Source organism: Fulmarus glacialis, unplaced genomic scaffold, assembly GCF_000690835.1.
Source record: "Fulmarus glacialis isolate BGI_N327 unplaced genomic scaffold, ASM69083v1 scaffold7062, whole genome shotgun sequence".
NCBI lineage: Eukaryota > Metazoa > Chordata > Aves > Procellariiformes > Procellariidae > Fulmarus > Fulmarus glacialis.
In genome coordinates this window covers 12,544-31,857 of record NW_009197093.1, presented here as the reverse complement: position 1 = coordinate 31,857, position 19,314 = coordinate 12,544, and the positions used below count along the sequence as shown (strand labels likewise).

At 42.9% G+C, this 19,314-nt stretch overlaps 1 protein-coding gene across 2 annotated transcripts in view; it reads right to left on the bottom strand.

Moving 5' to 3' along the window:
- Positions 1 to 9,779, bottom strand: part of PARVB (parvin, beta) — a 39,152-nt gene extending 29,373 nt beyond the window's left edge. The window contains exons 1-3 of one of the 2 annotated variants that reach the window (XM_009572406.1): positions 9,743 to 9,779; positions 7,001 to 7,090; positions 4,021 to 4,091 (exon numbers count right to left, since the gene is read on the bottom strand). In XM_009572406.1, coding sequence (XP_009570701.1) covers positions 4,021 to 4,091; positions 7,001 to 7,090; positions 9,743 to 9,779 — 198 coding nt within the window. Of the gene's footprint in view, positions 1 to 4,020; positions 4,092 to 7,000; positions 7,091 to 9,742 lie in introns of those variants that run through there. The other variant, XM_009572407.1, reaches the window with a different exon arrangement.
- Positions 9,780 to 19,314: the final 9,535 nt, after the last annotated feature.

Sequence of the window (19,314 nt, the reverse complement as noted above, 5' to 3'; positions counted from 1 at the left end):
AAACAAAGAGAAGGCTTCTTGTTTTCAAAAGCAGACCATGGAGCATTTAGGAAGCACGGTTTCATCTGGTCACATGCGAAACCTTACCAAAGGGACAGTGGCTTCATTTTGGTTTTCTCTTCACCACAATGAATTTAAAAAAGCCATAAAATTAGACATGGAAAAAGGTGGTAATTTCTAGGACAGTGAATGATTTACTACAAATGAGAATGTTTAGTCATTTCAGGCAGTATCTAGAGCAGCAGTGTTTGAATCTGATGAGGTTGAAGTTTAGATGAGGCTTTAAAGGCCAAAAGTTGTTGCAGTATCAGCCGATCTTACAGAAGTCTTTGCAGGGAGGGAAAGTATCTTGCAACTGTGACTTGCTGTCTTTTGTCAAGGCAAAGCACTTTCAGATGGGACCCAATTCTTGCAAGCTGCTGTTCTAAAATTTTGGATTCAATTAGTGGAAGCTCTTCTTCATACTTTTCCTACCAAAATCCATGAGAAAACCCTAGGAAATCTGCCACTTATGTGAAATGTTAAAATATCTTTTCAAAGTCTCTGACTCAATTCCTACAGCCTATTAACTCTAATAATGTTTAGGATGACAACCACCAATGAAGCTTTTGAAACCTTTACCCTTCAGTCATATCTGAACCAGAAGGGGGAAAAAAGATTCCTTCTACCTTTACACCCAATACACAAAGAAACACACATGAACAACAAGGAAAGCACACATAGATCAGCCTTTTTTTTTTTAAGTATTTAAAAGAGAGCTAGAACAATCCCCAAAACACTCTTTACAATTAGTGACGTGGACCAACTAAGGGAACTTTATATATTAACGGAAACTGAATTTTAAACAGATTCACAATAACATATAGACTAGAAACCTGACTCTGAAGTAGACAAGAAGAAACAATGTATCACAGGACACCTCTCTATCTGATCACAAAACAGCTCAAACTTTGAATTATTCAAACACTTACTTTAAGTTAGTTGTGCACTTGTCACTTGGCAAATATTGGGCAATGAGTAGAAGCAGCTCACGCATTTCAGGCACCAGAAATAGAGTACTTTGTGAATAAATTATTTATACATATATATAAATAAAACGATAACTCATCTTTCTTTCCCTGATCTGAATTTTCAGCTTTAGGTCTGCTCAGCCATGTACCAAACTGTGTTTGATTACACACAGAGCAAATGAAGTGAGGGAAAAAAGGCTGCTGACCACAGAGCGAACTTAGCTGAACACTTCATATTGACAAATTGTGACCAACTATTTTTAGAATACCATCAATGATGATAACAAACAACACTTTGTGGCATAATTCTAGTTCCTGATGATTTTCGTATGTGCAAGAGGACTGAAAGCAGGTATTTTAGCATCCCCAACTAAGCAGCCTTCAACAAGCGGATTCACTGTATATTTGCTTTAATAAGAGTGAGGAGTGAGGCTTTTTGTTGGGTTTTTTTTTTTCTGTTGGTCTCTCTGTGTTACCACAATACTATACAATCTGTCTCTCCAGAGTTACAATGGCCCTGTCAAAATCACTTCCAAACACTCACACAAGCTTGCACTGATCAATCCACTATGCATGTAATTCCTATGGCATGAGGCTAGCAGAAATTAAAACAACATTTTGTGGAGACAAAGAGATATTAAAGCAGTGTCAGCAACAGATATCTCTGCTGCTTCTTTGCACTGAGATCCATTTACCCAACTGCATGTGACTGACAGAACAGAAACACTCAAAATCAATGATGGCAAACCATTGGCACATCTAACTCTGGTGTTGAAAGAGATCTGGGCTGGCACCAATGAAACGAAGTCATACTGCCAAATTTCAAAAGCCATGATGCTCTATTGCTGCTATTGACTCTCTGAGGGGAAAAGAGAGAGAACCACTTTGAACTATAAAACCTCCATCTATTCAACTCCTCACTCCTTGCTAGTCCGTGGAGATCTTTCATTTCAAGCTCTGTGGGGCAGGCAGTCTTTTCTGCTGGCTGCTGCTGTATAGCACTTAGCACAGCTAATTCTCATCCAGCACTGGGGGTCTTGGAAAATGTCATTAACCACTGAAGAACAGAAAACAAGGAATAAATTGCTCATTTTTTTGCGTTATCCAAACTCTGTGGCATAAAATAAGTTTTGCCAACATAATTCAAACCTCTCCCTGCCTTACAGATTCACACCAACATAGTGTTAAATATTTCTCTAGCTGAATGTCTCTAAAAACTCTCAACTGCTGAGAGGTATGCAAATGATTAGCAATTACCTAAATAACATAATTTTCAAGTAGGCACTCTACAGGACACATCTCTCCTTTGAGGATGATCCCAAGGAAACAATCTCCAGTTATATGCTGCTCCCTGCACCAGCTGTTCCAATTCAGTTGGTAATAACGTTACTCTCTCTTCACGCAAGTGTAAACTGGCATAGTGAACCAGAGCCTGATTCTGCAATGCGCTGTAAGCACTCAGACACATTCTCGAGTGCTGCTCTAGCCCTGATTTTCATTCCTCCTGAAGGTTTTCAGGTTTTTAAACTCGAAAATATAACCTTGCTACACTATGACATCCAGGGAAGACTCACCAACTCGTATTAAATTCAACAGCAAAATTCCTCATTTAAAAGCAATTCTGATCTCAGTATCAAGTCTCCTGCATCACAGAGTGCATCTGGTTCCTTCACTGCAACGACTCTGGTTCAGCTGAATTATTCATGATAATATCGCTGCTCCACTAGCAAAGAAACCACAGTACATTTTGAAAGAGTGGTGCAAGACCACTGTACCTTTTGAGCGAATTAATGAATTTAGGTACTAACAAAGAAAGAATGTGTAAATTCACTTAATTTAAAACCACAATGTATTCCAGGTGAATTACAACACCACAGAAATTTGAGCACAGCTCCTTGCTAAACTCGGTTTGATGTGGTTTTGTAATCCTAAACATGTCATTGCAGTGTTAATAACAGATCACTGGGCTTGTTTTAAAGATGTACCAGGTGAGCAGTTTGCTGAGGCATTCTGTGAAGCCTATGTGTGCAGCCAGGGTGCACAAGGTTTCCTGAAAGGAATGTGCCACCACTCAACCCCCTGTCTGGAGACGGTATACACTATCCAAAGTTTTCAGACCCACCCAGATACTGCTGCATTGTTGTTTCTAACAAAAATAATTTTTAAAAATAATTTTAAAATAATAAAGAGGAAGTGTAGCGGGAAGTATAACACAAGCACAAATGCTTTTTTTGGAAAGAGATCACATTTGTCCAGAATTGCCATCCCTCCTCTTCCTGCTCAAGCTTTCACTATGTTAACCTCAATGACTTACTGCATAGAAAAGGTCCTCCTAAACACTAGTCCCTCAAGATCAAATCCTCCATCATAGCTGGCAGAAGCTACGAGCACTGCTGAGGCAGGAAGCCACACTTCACATCAGCACAGCTTGGAACACCATTATCAACACCTTGGGCAGGTGTCTCCAGTGACCATACAGATTCAGGACAATCTGGCCCCTGCCCCAGCACAAAAGTAAACTGAGGACTTTTCTTTAAAAAAAGCAACAGAATGTAGGGCAAAAAGAATCTCAGTTCCAACTTTCCTATAACACAAGAGGTCTCCTCGTTGTCCCCTACCTTGCTCATTTCAGCCCTACTCTTTCTTCTCCTGAAATCTCACTAATGCTTTCCAAAGCTCCTTCCCTGTTTTCATAAACAGAAGGAACCTAGATTATTTGCAGTGACTGCAGGTAGATTCAAGCTAAGCACTGATCCTCACTGTGATAACCACAAGGATATAAATGAGCAATGGAGCTTTATTCCGTAACTACCATGAGCACTCTGACATTCCGCCTTTTCTTGTTTCTCTCATGGTTGCTGTTAGCCTTACCTTGTTTATGACCTCAGTTTTCACAGATACATTTCAGTAACAAGTTGTTATTCTTCAGCTGTGTTCTTGGTAACCAGTTGTAAATTACTCTGGCTCACTAGTTAAAGATTTGAAGAAGGACAAAATAGTGATTTCCTACCTTGATCAGTTCTTTGAACTTGGGGTCTTCCTTTGAGTTCGGATCAATCATAGTGCGTTCCTCATTCTCCTCTGTCCAAGTAAAATGGAAACTTTAGTGAGACCCACTTCAAATGTACACTGCTGAAATACTGCAACAATTCCTAATCATGAAGTGGCCTGTCAGCTGATCAAGAAATGACAGTGCCTAGTCATTCTCTTAGCAAGGGAATATCCGATGATCAAAGTGTTAGGCATTTTTAGAGACACACAGAAAGATAACACGGCCCTAGCTTCCCTAAAATAAGATTGTTTCCACTGACCTTCCCCAGCTCAGACCCCGACGTATGCAGAATACTTCAGGAAAATCACTGTCCTCTATATCATGTGGGGCATGTTAATATTAACATGCTAAAAAGTGCAGTCAACTACTTTTCTCCCTCTCCTCAATTTGTATTTAATTTCTATCTGAAAACACCTGTCCCAAACTACACCATCTTGAAGCTTATGGCACTACACTCAGTGCAACTGCTGAGACTCGGGCTGACAGTTTGTGCCTCTGCTCTCTGGTTCCATGAAACTTGGTCACGCATGCGGCCCTGAGTGCATGAACTCCTTAACCTCTGGTTAAGCTGGAGAATGAAAATTACCCCAATTTATATCAGTTGTACTTGTGCATGGGGGAAGAAAGTAAAACAGATTTCTCAGGTGCAAAGTCGTCTATTTCTTCTGCTGCTGGGAGATGGAGAGATGTGAGAAATGCTCTCCAATGGCCAGCAGGACAACCACAAGAGGCATGAATATAAAGATTAATTTTTAGAAGGAATGATTTGATACAGAAGTGTTGGTAGCAAAATCAACTTGAGCTCAGTAAGGCTAACAATCAAACAACCTTTGGCAGGATTATCTTCACAACAGCACTTACGGACACGTGCATCACGTGCATGTTTATATGCTACTGTAGATACGGATATCAGTATTTAGGAAGCAGCTGGAGCAATTCTCTTATTTTAAATTCTGGCGCTTGCTTTCAAGTAGCAGACCTCTCCCTGCACCCTTCATTTTAGCTCCTTTAGTAGCCAAGTGGTAGCTGTGATCTAGGTTAGATCTGTTCCTTTCAGTGGAGAGCAAACCCTGGCTGCTACACAACAGGAACACAAGGATGGGTGATAGCGTCACAGCTACGTGAGGAGCTCCACATCTCTTCAGCTAAAATAATTATTTATAAACCCCATGGATTTATCTTTAGCTGAGTCCAGACATGCAGTATGGAATCCTATTTTCCTATTGATTTCTCAATTCCTTCCAGCATGACAACAAAGGAGGGGTTTCGGTATGACCATTGGTCAGGCCATTGCCACACTGCATAGAGGAACCCTTTAAAACCTGACAATGACCAACCTACAGTGACTTCCTATTGCAGTGCTAGACTTCACTGCTGCCAGGTGGGAAACATGACACTACCACATCCTAGACACAAGACAGACTATACCATCTAACTGGTTATCTTAGACTTCACCCAGACATTTGGGTTCAGTATTTTCCAGGGCCCCTTATCTTTATTAAAAAAATAAGACCCTGCTATCTGAACACACTTGACAAATTTCCCAAACCTACGAAAAAAATATGAATTCTTTTGCTGCTTTTTTTTCCCCTGTTCCTTTACTTCCTCATTACTGCCTAGGATGAGTCAGGCAGTCTAGTCATAAGGAAGTGACACCCACTACACACCCAAAATACTGCTAACTGAAACCCTGAACAAGATTTGACCCATAATGGTATACAATTCGCCACAGAACTTTGCTTAAAGTTCACCAGTGGTCATGTCTTTGCACAACAGGCCTTCAGGAGTGGTCCGGCATCTTCTCAAGTCATACACACCTTTAGTGGTACCCGGGAGAAATCACTGGAGACACTCTTGGAGTGGAGACACTCGATCCATACATATACACAGAGCAACCACTTTGCCCATGTCTCAGAAGAACAGTACTTTGCATTTCTTACTACTCTTCTAATCAGAAAATCTAAATGACTAACACTTTTGTTTTTCGTTTACTGTTTTATTATTTGTCTCCATGACAGCTTGGTTCAGCTAATTCTGTAGATTAAGAGACATATGGTGAGGAAAGAACAAAGTGTTTTATTCCAACACGTTTTAAACACTTTTTGCTATTAAATTATGCTGTTGCTCTTGTAGGGACTCGGGGAGGGGGGAGGAACGGAGAGAACAGGAATTTGAATATTTACCTTCTTTCTATAAAGCATTGCTTGTTTTACATACTTCTATCCTAATCACATTTAATTACTGTTTTTAGCAGCCTAAATGCTCATCTGTTCATTCAGTATCAGGTCCCATTTTGCTGTACTGTCACTTGCAAAGTGGCAGCAGTAACCCGAGGAGGATCATGGCATCCACCAGTTAACAACATGTAGTATGTACATTGAGACAAGGCAGTCTAAGGGTTCCACAGGAACCACAACACACACTTCTACTACAGGCTTTCTGTGGGTTGGTCCTTTTGCGCTTCAGTTCCCCATTTTTATATATATAGAGAGAGAAGATACCACTTCCTTACCGTAGAAGGATATCTGAGATGCACTTGGCCAATGGGTTAATGGAACTGAAGTAAATCTTAAGCAGACAAATTCAGCAGTACTTTCCATCTAATTCTTTGCAAACCTCAACTTTCTATCTACTTTCAGGATGATCACAGAAAAACTCAAGCTCTCTGCCAATTCATTGAACAAGTCAATTTTCCCACAAACTGCCTAGTTTAAGTGTATCTGCATAGCTGGCCCTGCTCTTTAAATTCCATTTTAGCCCTTCTAATTTCTAGTCTATATGTGACATGAAACAGTTCTCAGTTCTCATGCCCAATTCTCTCAGTTTCAACTGAGCAATCTATATTCAACAGTAAAGCTGCTGTTAATGGATATGGGGGTCACAGAGGCCACCTCCATTAATAATCGCTTAGTCGAGGTCTGTAGCACGAATATTTTACCTAATAGCGTGTCTTCTGGATGGATGTCCACAGTGCTTGGGTTCATTGGTGCATTGATAGCATTTTTACCTTCTTCTTGGAGGTCGCTCACTGAATAGAGGGAAAAACCAGAAAGAAACACTGTAATAAATGCAAAGTTTGCAGATATGTAGGGGTTGAAGAGGGTATTCATAATAAGAGAAAACATCTGGTAGATCCATTTCAAAACGGGCCCACAGTTTATGGAATTAAGAACTGCAGTTGCAGTGGAAAATAAAATCAAAGTAACATCCTTTTATAGCTTCTTATTAAACTGAGCCACCACACAACTGGCTGAAAATATTTTGCAAGAAACCCAACTCTTACCACTCTGTGGTAAGAGCAACCTCAGAGTGCCTGTTTCTCCAGAAGGAAGGGGTGTAAGCTTTGTCTGCAGGACGGCCCAGATCTAGAGCAGATAGCAAACTGTAAAAACAAATTCTTTTTCTGATAGCACGACCACCACTCATCACCACCTTTTGCAGCTGCAGAACTCCAGGCACTGCAACTTGCTACCAGCCTTATTAAAAGCCTCAGAGAATCCCACGAGACCTACCAAATAAAGATGAAAATGCATTTAATTCTAGCATTGCCACTGGCTAAAAATAGGTGTAGCATGATCTGGTGAACACAAATCTAGAATTTATGATTTCAAGCTCTTGTCCTAAACCGACAACTCTCATTTGGGAAAGTCAGTAAAGTACCCTCCACCAATAAAATCGATATTAAAATACTTTCCTACGTCCTGCCACATGGACGTAGAGGAACTGAACTTGAGGACAAGTACTTAATAGTTTTTTAGTATCTTCACTGCGCTTGACAGTAAGAAAAGCACTAGTAATGCTGTAACAGTTTTATACTCTCCAAGGCACATCTCCCCCTAAACTCAGATAACTATTATTTATTATAAGCCAAGCTATTGAAATACATGCATTTGAAATAGGAGATACAAAGACACCATAACAGGCCCATCTATTCAGTGACAGTTCTGTGTTAGCATAGGCTAAGATGATTTGTGACAGCATTTGTGGTATTGCAGTCTCCTTTGGGAGAGGTCCAAGTCCCATACTCTTTTCAGGGAAAAGCAAGGACTTCCAAATAAGTAAGGTCTGCCAGACAAACTTTTCTGGGGAAAGAAAAGGAGGAACAGTTAACTAATAGTCACAGTATCTCAAGAAGCATTTCTTCAAGAACAGCCACTATTCCCCTTTCCCATTGGAAAATCAAACCACAAGCTAATCATTTGCATGCAGTCTGCAAAGGTTACAAAATACTGCATCAGTACTTGCTTTTTTCCTGCTTGATAGAAGTGGAAAACACAGAGATCCTACTGCCCCAGAGGAGGACAGGGAAGAAGAATACACTAAAATCTCCACTCCTCCTCTCAGATACTTGAAACAGGTGCTTAAAACAAGTTACCACATTTCTTAATTGCAATTCCAAGATGTTAGTTAATTCTGGTTCACAGCATGATATTGAACATGACTAAAATCCTCAATTATAAAATGCTGTTACGTTCCGCAAGCAACAAACACCAGTCTCATATTTTGAGACCTTATGGCTTATGAACCATGTTAGAGCAGCTGGTTAGAGCTAAGAAGGCACAAAGCCTGAGGGAAGGGGGGCTGCCAGCAGTAAGCACGGCTTGCTTTCTGTATTGCGTACCTTCTGCAAAGGGAAGGGAAGAGAAAAGCATTCTTGACTGCAAACAGAATACAATGTCTGCAGGCTGAGATTTAACCTCCTGAATAAATGTCATTATTAAAGAAACTCTTAATTAACCCCTCTTCTGCACTCATTCTCATTTTCTTGGAAAACTCTCCAAACAAAAGTCAGGGAGCTAAGAGGCCCCATGCAACAGACCAGAACAACTCTAACAGCATGCCTTACCCAGCCCTGTTTGCATTATGCCCAACTAGAGTTTTCTCACCCAAGCAGCTCCTACATTGTAATGCCAATAGAAATACAGCCACCAGGAGGCACAAGAAAAATCGTGTGGAAACTGGACATTACAAGTAAGATTTTTAGAACCCTGCTAGGACTATAAATGCCTAAATTCCACTTAAATTGGACTCATTTTGGAAATACCACCCTCGTTTCTAGATGTAACTCTCTTTTCATTATTATAGCATTGCTGTCATTCTGGGAATACCAAGCGTTCAATGAGGTCAAGGCATTGCTGTTCCTAATGCTGTGCAAATGCAGAAGAGAGCTGCTAAGTTCCTCTGGGCAGTGAATACATGGTACTGTCTTCAGTGTATGCTATATAAACAAAATGCTGCATACATTTCAAGCCACAATACTTTTAAATGCAGCTAAACTAGTTTTATTCCCAAAAGTTCAATTAAGATTATACACTTGCTCTTTCTTGTTTTTAATATAAAAATGATCTTCACTCTTCCTAATAAAAATACCTTGTTTCTGAGCAATTTACTAAACTGAAAGAAAACATTAATACAAATTTGTGTATCAAGCCCCCATCCCTCACGACATGAAGAGCCACATAAAACCCTTACGTTTGCCTTCAGATCCAGTGCGGCTGGGTCAGATCCCACAGGACCAAAACATCCTCTCCTACTGCTACTGGCAAAGCACGGCTATGTCAGCAGAAAGCCTCCCAAAGCCTGCTGCGCAGGGAGAGCCCTGCTTACACACAGCCCGTACACCAGGTCCTAGGCAGACAGCTTAGGAAGAGATTCTTGCTACAAACGTAATGTTTCCTACCTCCTCTTTTGCGCCTCTTACACAGGAGCCCTGCCATCCCGGCCCCAGCAGCACAAACAGGTCGCAGATGAACCGCATGGGCCGTCTGAATGCTGAAGGAGCGGCAGCAACTGGATAAGGGGCTGCCACCTCGGGACTGCCAAACCTACATTAATTCGGGCATGGTGACACAGGAGGAGGCACTAAGATAGCCTCCCAGCTGCTAGGTGCAAGGGGGAGGGGGGCAGGAGGGAGGACACAGCACTTGGCCATGGACTCACAGCCAGGAATCCCTCCCTATCCTTGCCGCTTCTGCAGACAGCCAAGTGCCTCCCTTGGCCTGCTGTTGGCCGCCTAAGAGCAGGCACCTCAAAGATGGCGTTTTCTCTGCAAGAAGCTTCCTGAGAAAGTCACCTCCACCCTCTGGCCAAAGCACGGTCGGGTTCCCCACCGCGACAGCTTGCCCCAGGAACACACAGGTTCACAGAGCAATAGCCAGCATGCAGAGAAGCAATTGCGCTCAGGAATATAAACTTGCCAGGGTATTCCCAACACCTGCTGCACTGCAGAACACTTTTACACTGCTCTTGAACAAATGCTGAGGATTTTTTCCAAGCTCGCTGCCCCCAGTATTCACTTATCACTGTTGAGCAAAGAAACAGAAGCAGGAAAAGGAAATCAAGCCACAACACTGGAAAAAAACAGAGAACCCACAAATTAGCAAGTGGAGACAATTAAAATAATAGTCAGAATGGAGCAACAGGTACATTTCTGAGAAGAACCTGATGGGTGTTTTAATGCAAATTTACAACAAAGAACGACTTTCAGCCCATGCTTTCACAAACCCAAAGATACTATAAAAGACTATGGATATTAATCAATTGGCAAATGTCAATCTCCTCGACTTTGTATCAGCAACAGTGGCTTTGCTCTAAGATTTATACCAGATCCTTACATTGAACGAGCCATCCATGGGAGAAGGCATTTTACTGGTAGAGCAGAGCTGCGCTTGCACAACAGGTTATAGTCATGGTAGGTCCCACATGAGGTATTACTGCTCCTTGCCTGCTCTCCACCCACCCATTCACAGGTCCCCTTCTTTTCCCCTTCCCTTCCCCACAGGAAACATCTTCACCTGTTGTGTTGGCATAGTTCTTTGCTCTCTAAATGAGATCTGTGTAAAACATCTTTCTCTAAAGCCTGATCACTTCATTTCATAGATCAGTCAGAGAAAACCTGCAGTAGGGGAAGTCAGGAAGGGGTAAGAAATTGAGTACAGGCTGGAGTAGCATCACTTAGTCCAGGCTGGTCCCCAGCAGAACCTTTCCTGTATCTGTTGCCCTAGGCCAATTTGTTTGCTCCCACCGGCACACCACGCCATGCAGGGCGGAGGTATCTCTCAGACATGCCAGCAGATCTCGTATGAGCAGCCCCAGCATCCAGGGAACACTCTCCTGCCCACAAAAAGTTTGCTCCCACCTTGACCCACAACACAGACTCTGCTAAATGGTTACAGCCTTAACATAAAACTTGTTGATGGTCTAAATGACTCAGCTGTGAACTCACACAGGACAAGTCAGGTGTAACTACAGACACAGAAAGATGATGCCTTGGGAAGGTATCTGGCAGAATTAGCCACAATTTCTCCCAGATGTCTGCTATAGCCTCCCTCCCTTCTGGCTGGAGATCTCCTCTCCGAGCAGATCCTCAATTAACAGGCAGCACTAGTCCTCCAAACCGCTTCAGCCAGCACTAGCAAAATCCAAATGTAACAAGGGACAGGCAAGTGGCCAAGGCATTCAGCAAAAACCCTGAGTATTTCCCTAAACCAGAAATTTAAATTCATGAGTAAAAGGTCAGTTCTCTACCAGTCCCCAGGAAAGCAGCAAGGCTTCCTGGCAGCCCTCTGACGTTTTAACGATCTCCTGGCAGTGTCAGCCGTCAACATGCTTTAGTGACATTGGAAGCTGTGCCGGCCTTTCAAACAAATTAATATAATGAGCGGATCGCATACACACATGCTATACAGTACTACATCTGTAAGCCAGGCAGGCTGTCTCGGTGCACAGGATTACACGCAAACTGCACAGAACAGGAGCAATTAGCTGCAGAAAGTTGGAAGCACCACCAGAGCTGTCAAGGATTTCTCACAAGTCAGAAAATGGCCTTTAAAGTCAGCAGGAGTGCTATAAAAAGAAGAAAAGTCCTTGCTTTCTCCTTTTTATAAGAAAGAGCAAGCTGATGTCAACGATTTGATCCTTTCTACCTTCACTCTTAATAATTTTAGTGTAATTTTAAAAGATATCCACAACAGCACAGTTCACCTTTTAAGTCTTTACCATTCACTGCCTTGTTATTAAAAAATTGACCGCAAGCCTTTGCCTCTTACAAAAACAGATTGTAAATGCTACTTAATTTTAGCTCTGGTTATTTCTGACTGCAAAGCTGAATCCCACCCCACAGAAAGCAGCAGCTGTCGTGACGCTAATCACGGGTTTCTGGATACGGTGCTTTCCTTCACATTCAACCAGTGCCGAGCTGGCTCCGCAGCACCGCCTGACCACAACTTTTACACAATGTACTTTCATCTCGTGATTAAAACCTAACTTTGGAAGCCATTAGACTGGTTTGTTACCCTTGGCTCCACTACAGATGATTTGTTCAAGTAACATTGTCATCTTCTTTGGTCAGAGCAGCACACAGAAGGGAAACGTGCAATGACCATGTAACGTGAACTGCACGGGAAGCTCTTTTCCTGCCCTCAACATCTTACTGCTTCCCAAGTTTCCTTGCTCTTCTCAGAGACAAAACCGCAACCGGCTGCGCTTTTTCAGACAGTGACTCACCTACCTTCAACTCGTATCCTAAGAGTTCAGATAAATCATGTGCAAAATAGAAAGTCCATATTCAAGACCATTTCTACCCCATTCAGACTGGTAGTATGACCCTCATTCACTCACACCTCAGGTGAGATGTGGCCATGGGACAAATCCCCCTGATGAAGCAGCCAACCCTTGCAGAAAAGATCAAGTATCTGCTGGAGCTCCCACTTCCCACGTGAGGTGTCAGACCAGAAGGCAACAGGTCCCTGGTGGGTAAAAACCCTGCAGTGTCTACCTCTTAACCTGCTCCTCTGTTTGCCTATCACAGACCAACACACGCAGAATTTCCACCTGACACCTAAAACTCTTTCCTAAAAAGTCATCTTCAAACCAGTAAGCCTTCTAGGAACATTAAAGAAAAAAAGTTTTACAAAAACTGGCATTTTCCAAGAAAAACTGTGGTACTGAAAGATTTCAAACCAGCCCCAAACATAGTGCGTGCTGATACACTGAGACTCTGTCTCTTTTCTAGAGACAAACCACACGCACAACTCATCAGTCTGCTACTGCATTACTAATCGCTTAACATTTACAAAAGGCTCTGAGATCTTTTGATAGAGACTGCAGGAGAAAGACAAAGCCTCCATTAATTATAATAGAGAATTAATAATCACAGGCAGATCAAAGGCAAAGACTTGATCAAATCCACATAAAGGCACCACCGTATCAAGGGACTGCAGTCAAGCAGAACTGTGGTAATAAAGGAAAATTATTTATATGCCTCAGTAGGCAGGCAAGGTGCTCAGAACAGCCAGGCTCTGTCACTTAAAAAAATGGAAAGACCTAAAAAAAGGGAAGAGTAAAGCTAAAGGCAACTTTTAGGAAAGGGCTGTAATAATCCTTTTGTTTAGTTGCAAAGAGCAGGCCACGCTTGCTTATATGATGGATGTATTAAACTTACACAGATGAGTGGTCCATTCTGTGACTGCCAGAACAAAGATCTCCCCTTCACTTTTGCCAAAGTTAAAATATGTATCTAGCAAGGTAACAGCATAGCCAATACTTGAGCCAGTGAGAAACATTGATGAGAAGCTGGGGGTTTGGTTTTTTTGTTTTGTTTTGTTTATGAGAGGGAAATACTGCTTTCAGTTTTTCTCCCATGAAAATTCTTATCTTTCTATCGAGTAGTTTGGGTTTTTTTAAAATGTTGGTGAAAAAAGAATTTGCATTTTTTAGTGGATGACACCTGTGTTGAGACAGCTAATATTAACACTGCTACAGCTATCCTGGCCAAGCCCTGCACATGTACCAGCCCTCCTGAAGAGAGGAACGGTGCGCTGAGGCAGAACGGGAACAGGCAGAGAAGCAGCAGCTTGGGAGAGAGGAGCACTAAACAGACCGCAGCGGCCGCGATCGGCTTTCAACATGACCAGCACTGGCAACTGAACACCAAATCAAACAAAATGAGACTTTGTAATTACTAAGCAGATAGATCTTTAGCCAGTTATGTGGCCCACTTCAGTTCAGCAAGAAAGCTGAATCCTACGAAATCAAGTTGCTGTATGCTGAACCCGTTTTCTACTCCAGCTCCCTGCAGGGCCCTGCGAATGCAGCGCTGGTGCTGCCGAGGAGGAGGGAGGATCCTGCCTTCACCCAGCCGCTGCCTGTGCCGGGCAGCCGCGGACAACACAACAGCCGGCAAAGCAGGACTGGCCACCGCTGCTGTTACACTGCTGACATAACTGAACAGATAGATCCCCCCACCGGTATTAATCTGGCTCTGATAACAACTGACAAAGCCAGAGCTGACCCACAGCTGCCTGGGCATAAATAGATGGCGATAAAAGCCAAGATGAGCCCACAGTACCAACACAGAGCCATTGTATTTAACATTCGGGTCTTCTTTCCAGCAGTTGTACTGATCCCATTCAAGCCTCACAGCTACAAAAGCACCAAGCCAGAATTCAGCTCAGCATTTGGCTCCCCGGCTGTTTTAGTCCCTTTCTGCTCAGCTCATGCAACAGGTCTAACACCCACTTAGTAAATACTTAAATAGGAATCCTTCAAAACACGTTCTGGAAGGCAGAAAAGCAAGATGCAGACTTTGACAGAAGCTGACAGACCACTACGCAGCTAAAACTAAAAGTCAAACTTGGGATTCATCATTTTGCTGTAAGTCCGTTTCTCATTTCTTTAATTATTATCTTAAGCTTAAGTTATGTAGCTGTCTTTAACAGGCAGGCATCCATGCTGTCAGCAAAGGGGCACTCCAGACTTCGCCTCCATCCCTAGCTGCCACTCACCACTTCCCTTTTGCTGGCGCTAGCGGTTGCAGAAGCCACATTATGGTACAGAGCAGGGACACAGTGTGCCTGAAAACTAACCAGATAAGACAGGAAAAAAATATAAAGTTAATTTTCACTGTGTAAACACACAAACACTAATGCTGGCCAAAAAAAAAACACCAACCCCAGCAGAAATAAGAGTGTGGACAAGAATGGTGTTTTAAAGTATTTACAAAATTAGATCTACAAAAGCAAGATTTTCAAGTATGAAAAAAGCCACCCAGTCGGATACTCTGCTGACACATTGACCTTGTCAGCTCTGTTTCAGTCTCGCTACATTGACTCTACAGTAGCAATCCCACAGCTTTGAAAATGGCATATTTTTTTAATCACATTTCCTCATGCCTGAGAGGCGCAAGTATATTTTTAAGCAGTTCCCAGCAAACAGTTCTGACATTTTGTCCTCCCTGCCCGAAATGGAACAACGCTCCTCTTCATGCAGATGAGCAAGGAGAGGTCAACAAGCTGCATTCGTTACTCGTAACGTGCTGCAGTATTCTCAGAATGCCTGCTGGCTGTTACAGCTCAGTGTCGCTTAGACCCCGTCCGCACTCCAAGGTGGAACCAGCACCTGGCTGGGAGCAGGACACCGCAACTTAACATTATGTATCCATTCATTTCATGGACGTGAGATTTTTCTCCCCCTTTTCATGCCCCTTGCACTAGCTTTTGCACAAACTTGTTAATAAATGGGAAAATGTTTCAGGTAAAGAGGGTCCCAGGCCCTCATGTGTGTATTTTATTTCTAAGGCAAAAATAAAACAATCTCTAAAGCATCTATCCCTTACCCAGCTCTCCTAAGCACTAACATAATACACACCAAAACTATACAGCTTCTACACTCCAGGACATGAAGTGGGCATACCGTTGGCACTTGCGTTGTCCTGAACTTGTAAACAGATGGCTTCAATCCCAGGTTTTTGACAGGGAAAAGCCAGGCTGCTGCCTCAAACATCACAGGCAGTAACTGCAGCTTGAAAGGACCCTAAGAGCAACTAGGGAAAGCTACACTCCTCCCTCTGCACACAAATTCTACTTGAAAACAGGGAAAACGTACTTCCTCAGCCTTCCCCAGTTACAATTCCATCACAACATACAAAAGGTCATTTCTTCCCACAAAGCAATGGTGGAGGATTATGTTCTCCCAAGCGTACTGCATGAGCACTAGGACAACTTTCACCTGAAAGAAGGATGTGGAGTCAAATCCACCTGATGAGAACAGAGGGAAAGAAAAAGTCTGATAAGAAGAGGAAAGGACTGAAGAAGACTTCTGGCCTGTATCTGCCTCCAGTAGAAAACCCACAAGGCATTTTAAATTTCCTGACGTCAATCCTCCATGAAATACTGTATTCTACTATATAATGCTTAGTGCTCTTCAAGGCTTCTGTGTACTCCTGCAACCAAAGATGATGGGCACAAACAGGTAGGGAACAGCACGTTCATAGTCTAGGAACTCAGCCTGAGAACCCAACAAAGCAGGTTGATTTCCGCAAGACACCAAGCACCAACAAGACTCCTTTAACCAAAAGCAACTTCAGAAACCAGAATCAGCTCACTACTTAAGGTATCCACGTTTGATGGGTCTGGCCAAAGCAAATCACCAAGGGAGAAACAGCAGAAGCTGTCAGAAGCAGAGCTAATAGCATTACTCTGGAATAGAGATGCCTAGTCCATTCATTCAATTCTTGCCTTCTCCATCTTGAAGAAATCAGGGAGAAAACAGCACTTCAGTTTACTGCCTCCTACAAGCTCTATCTCTGATCCCACATACAAATCTAACTGTGCAAACTTTATCAAGCAGAACACTCGGCATCAAAAAAGTTACTACTGCGGCTCGTGGCAATGCATTTTACAACTGAGCTGGTTTCCATCCCTCCACTGGTTTCTTTCCACTTCCTTCTCATGGTTTGACACTTCATTTGTAGGTAACCCCCTCGGTTAATTAACAGCCCAAGCAGTTTTACCTGCTTCAGCTCACTGCTTTCCCCATATCCTTCGCCCCCCTTTCCAAAGGCACGAAAAGGTTAACACCCACCACCAAAAGCAGTCTACTGTGCAAATACGAAAACATTTGATGTTGCTTGTTCTTCTGAACACGTCAAGAGAAGTACAGAGTAACAGACTCACTTCTGAAGGCAGTGATGGCAGGTGAGCACAAGAAGTAACAGAAAGCACCGTCTTCTCCAGCTGATAGTACAGAGCTCAACAAACCAACTTCACGCAAATGGAAAGGAGGCTACAGCTATGACTTGCAATTCAAAAAAAGCAACTTTTTTGCTTGTGCAACATCATTCTACAGGAAGAATAAGCTGAGATAAATGATCCTGCAAACCACAAAACATCCATATGCCTAATCACTGGAGTTGCCCAAATGTCACCCAGAAAGACAAGGAAAACCCTGAAAAACACTCATATATAGCAACTATATTTGCAACACAAACGTTGAGGGTTTTCTAGTAAATGCTAGTTTTCAGTTCAACAGAGCACAGGACCGATGGAGGGATAGGCAGTGCTCCAGACTAGAAGCTTTAACCTAAACACTCAACACACAGTTTTCAGAGTACCATATACCGACGTTGCTCACGCCCAGCTCTACCCTTCCGGTGTCCTACTAGACTAGAAGCTTTAACCTAAACACTCAACACAGTTTTCAGAGTACCATATACCAACGTTGCTCACGCCCAGCTCTACCCTTCCGGTGTCCTACCTGCATCCAGGGCAGTAAAGCAGTGTATTGAAAATGAACTGAAATATCTCACTATACAAGTAGACGCTGCAAAATACAAAGAATTTTTCTCAATGGTTTCCAGACAAGTAATACGTGGAAAATTATTTTACTTGTTGCTTTGAGCACCAGCGGAGCCTGCCAAGACAAGCACTTCAGTGATAAGCACTACAGACCTCACAGTAAAAGAAAGTCTGGAACTCAGAGCCCACGGTCAGATAAAAGCCATTCCACAAGGGGAAGGTACAGTGAAGAGAGCGGCTGCCATAAAACCATTCAGATGTTTAACTCTGCCAGGTTTAAGTAAGAAACAGACACCACCATGTCCTAACAGAGCTGCTGAAGACCATATAGAAGGAGTGGAGCCCACGCCTCCGACTGCCATTCCAGTCCAGCCTCCCAAACACAGCCCTCAAGGGATAACAAAATGCAGTCATGAAACAACAGCCAGCCCAAGAATCAAATCAAAACAAGTCCAAAGCACAAGAAAATGTCACATTTCACCAAGTATCAAAAAGATCTGCAGCTGTTGTTATTTGTTTACTTAGTCAGCACACCAAAGTTTACACGATTTGCAGTTCTAGCTTTCTGTGGTCTCTTTTAAAGCCTTTGCACTGATAAGCCAGCCCAAGAATCAAATCAAAACAAGTCCAAAGCACAAGAAAATGTCACATTTCACCAAGTATCAAAAAGATCTGCAGCTGTTGTTATTTGTTTACTTAGTCAGCACACCAAAGTTTTACACGATTTGCAGTTCTAGCTTTCTATGGTCTCTTTTAAAGCCTTTACACTGATAATACCAGGTCCTATGAGCTAGACAAGGCGGTGTTTCAGTGGGGCTAGACATCTTAAAGACTTTCAAGCTCAGCTACTGGTCAGTCCCAAAACAGCTTTCTAACTATACAGCCTCTCCGACTCACCCTCACTAAAGAAGCAGCCAGAGCAGCAACCCAGTGGAATCTGTGCTTTCCTCCTCACTAAAAGGTTAGACAGGCAAAAAAGACAGGGAAAAAAAAAATTTACTCTTACTAATACCTCAGTGCAAAACCAGTAAAAGGACCCCGATGCGAAGCAAAGTTCCACTGCACGCCCTTGTATTCACATGCTCATAAATTATTAATCCACAGACTTTACTCTGTTTAAGAAATGTCCTTACTCCAGCCTTTGAAGGGTCTCAGCTGCCAGGGAGCCGCATAAGATCATTGGATAATTCAGGGTGGAAAGGCCCTCAGGAGATCTCTAGCTGAACTTCCTCCTCAAAGCAGGGTCAGCTCTGAGATCAGACCGGGTTGCTCAGGGCTTTATCATGTCACGTCTTAAAACCTCCAAGAACGGAGGCTGCACAAACTCTCTAGGCATCCTGTCCCACTCCTTCATAGTCCCCAGCATGAAAAAGTTTCTCCCCTTGTCCAGACTGAACCTCATTTGTTTCAGTTCACACCTGTTGTCTCTCCCCTCTGCTATGCACAATGGTGAAGAACCTGGCTTCTCAATAATCTCCTTACAGGTATCAGCAGACTGCTTACTAAAGATCTCCCTGAAGCAGTCTCTTCCACAGGCTGAACAAGCCCAGCTCCCTCAGCTCTCCTCACAGGGCCAAGTTCTCCATCCTGCTGGCCCACTGTGGAAGGTGGTCCACTTTAACCATGTCTTTCCTGTATTGAGGAGCCCAAAACTGGACACAGTATCAGCTGGGATCTA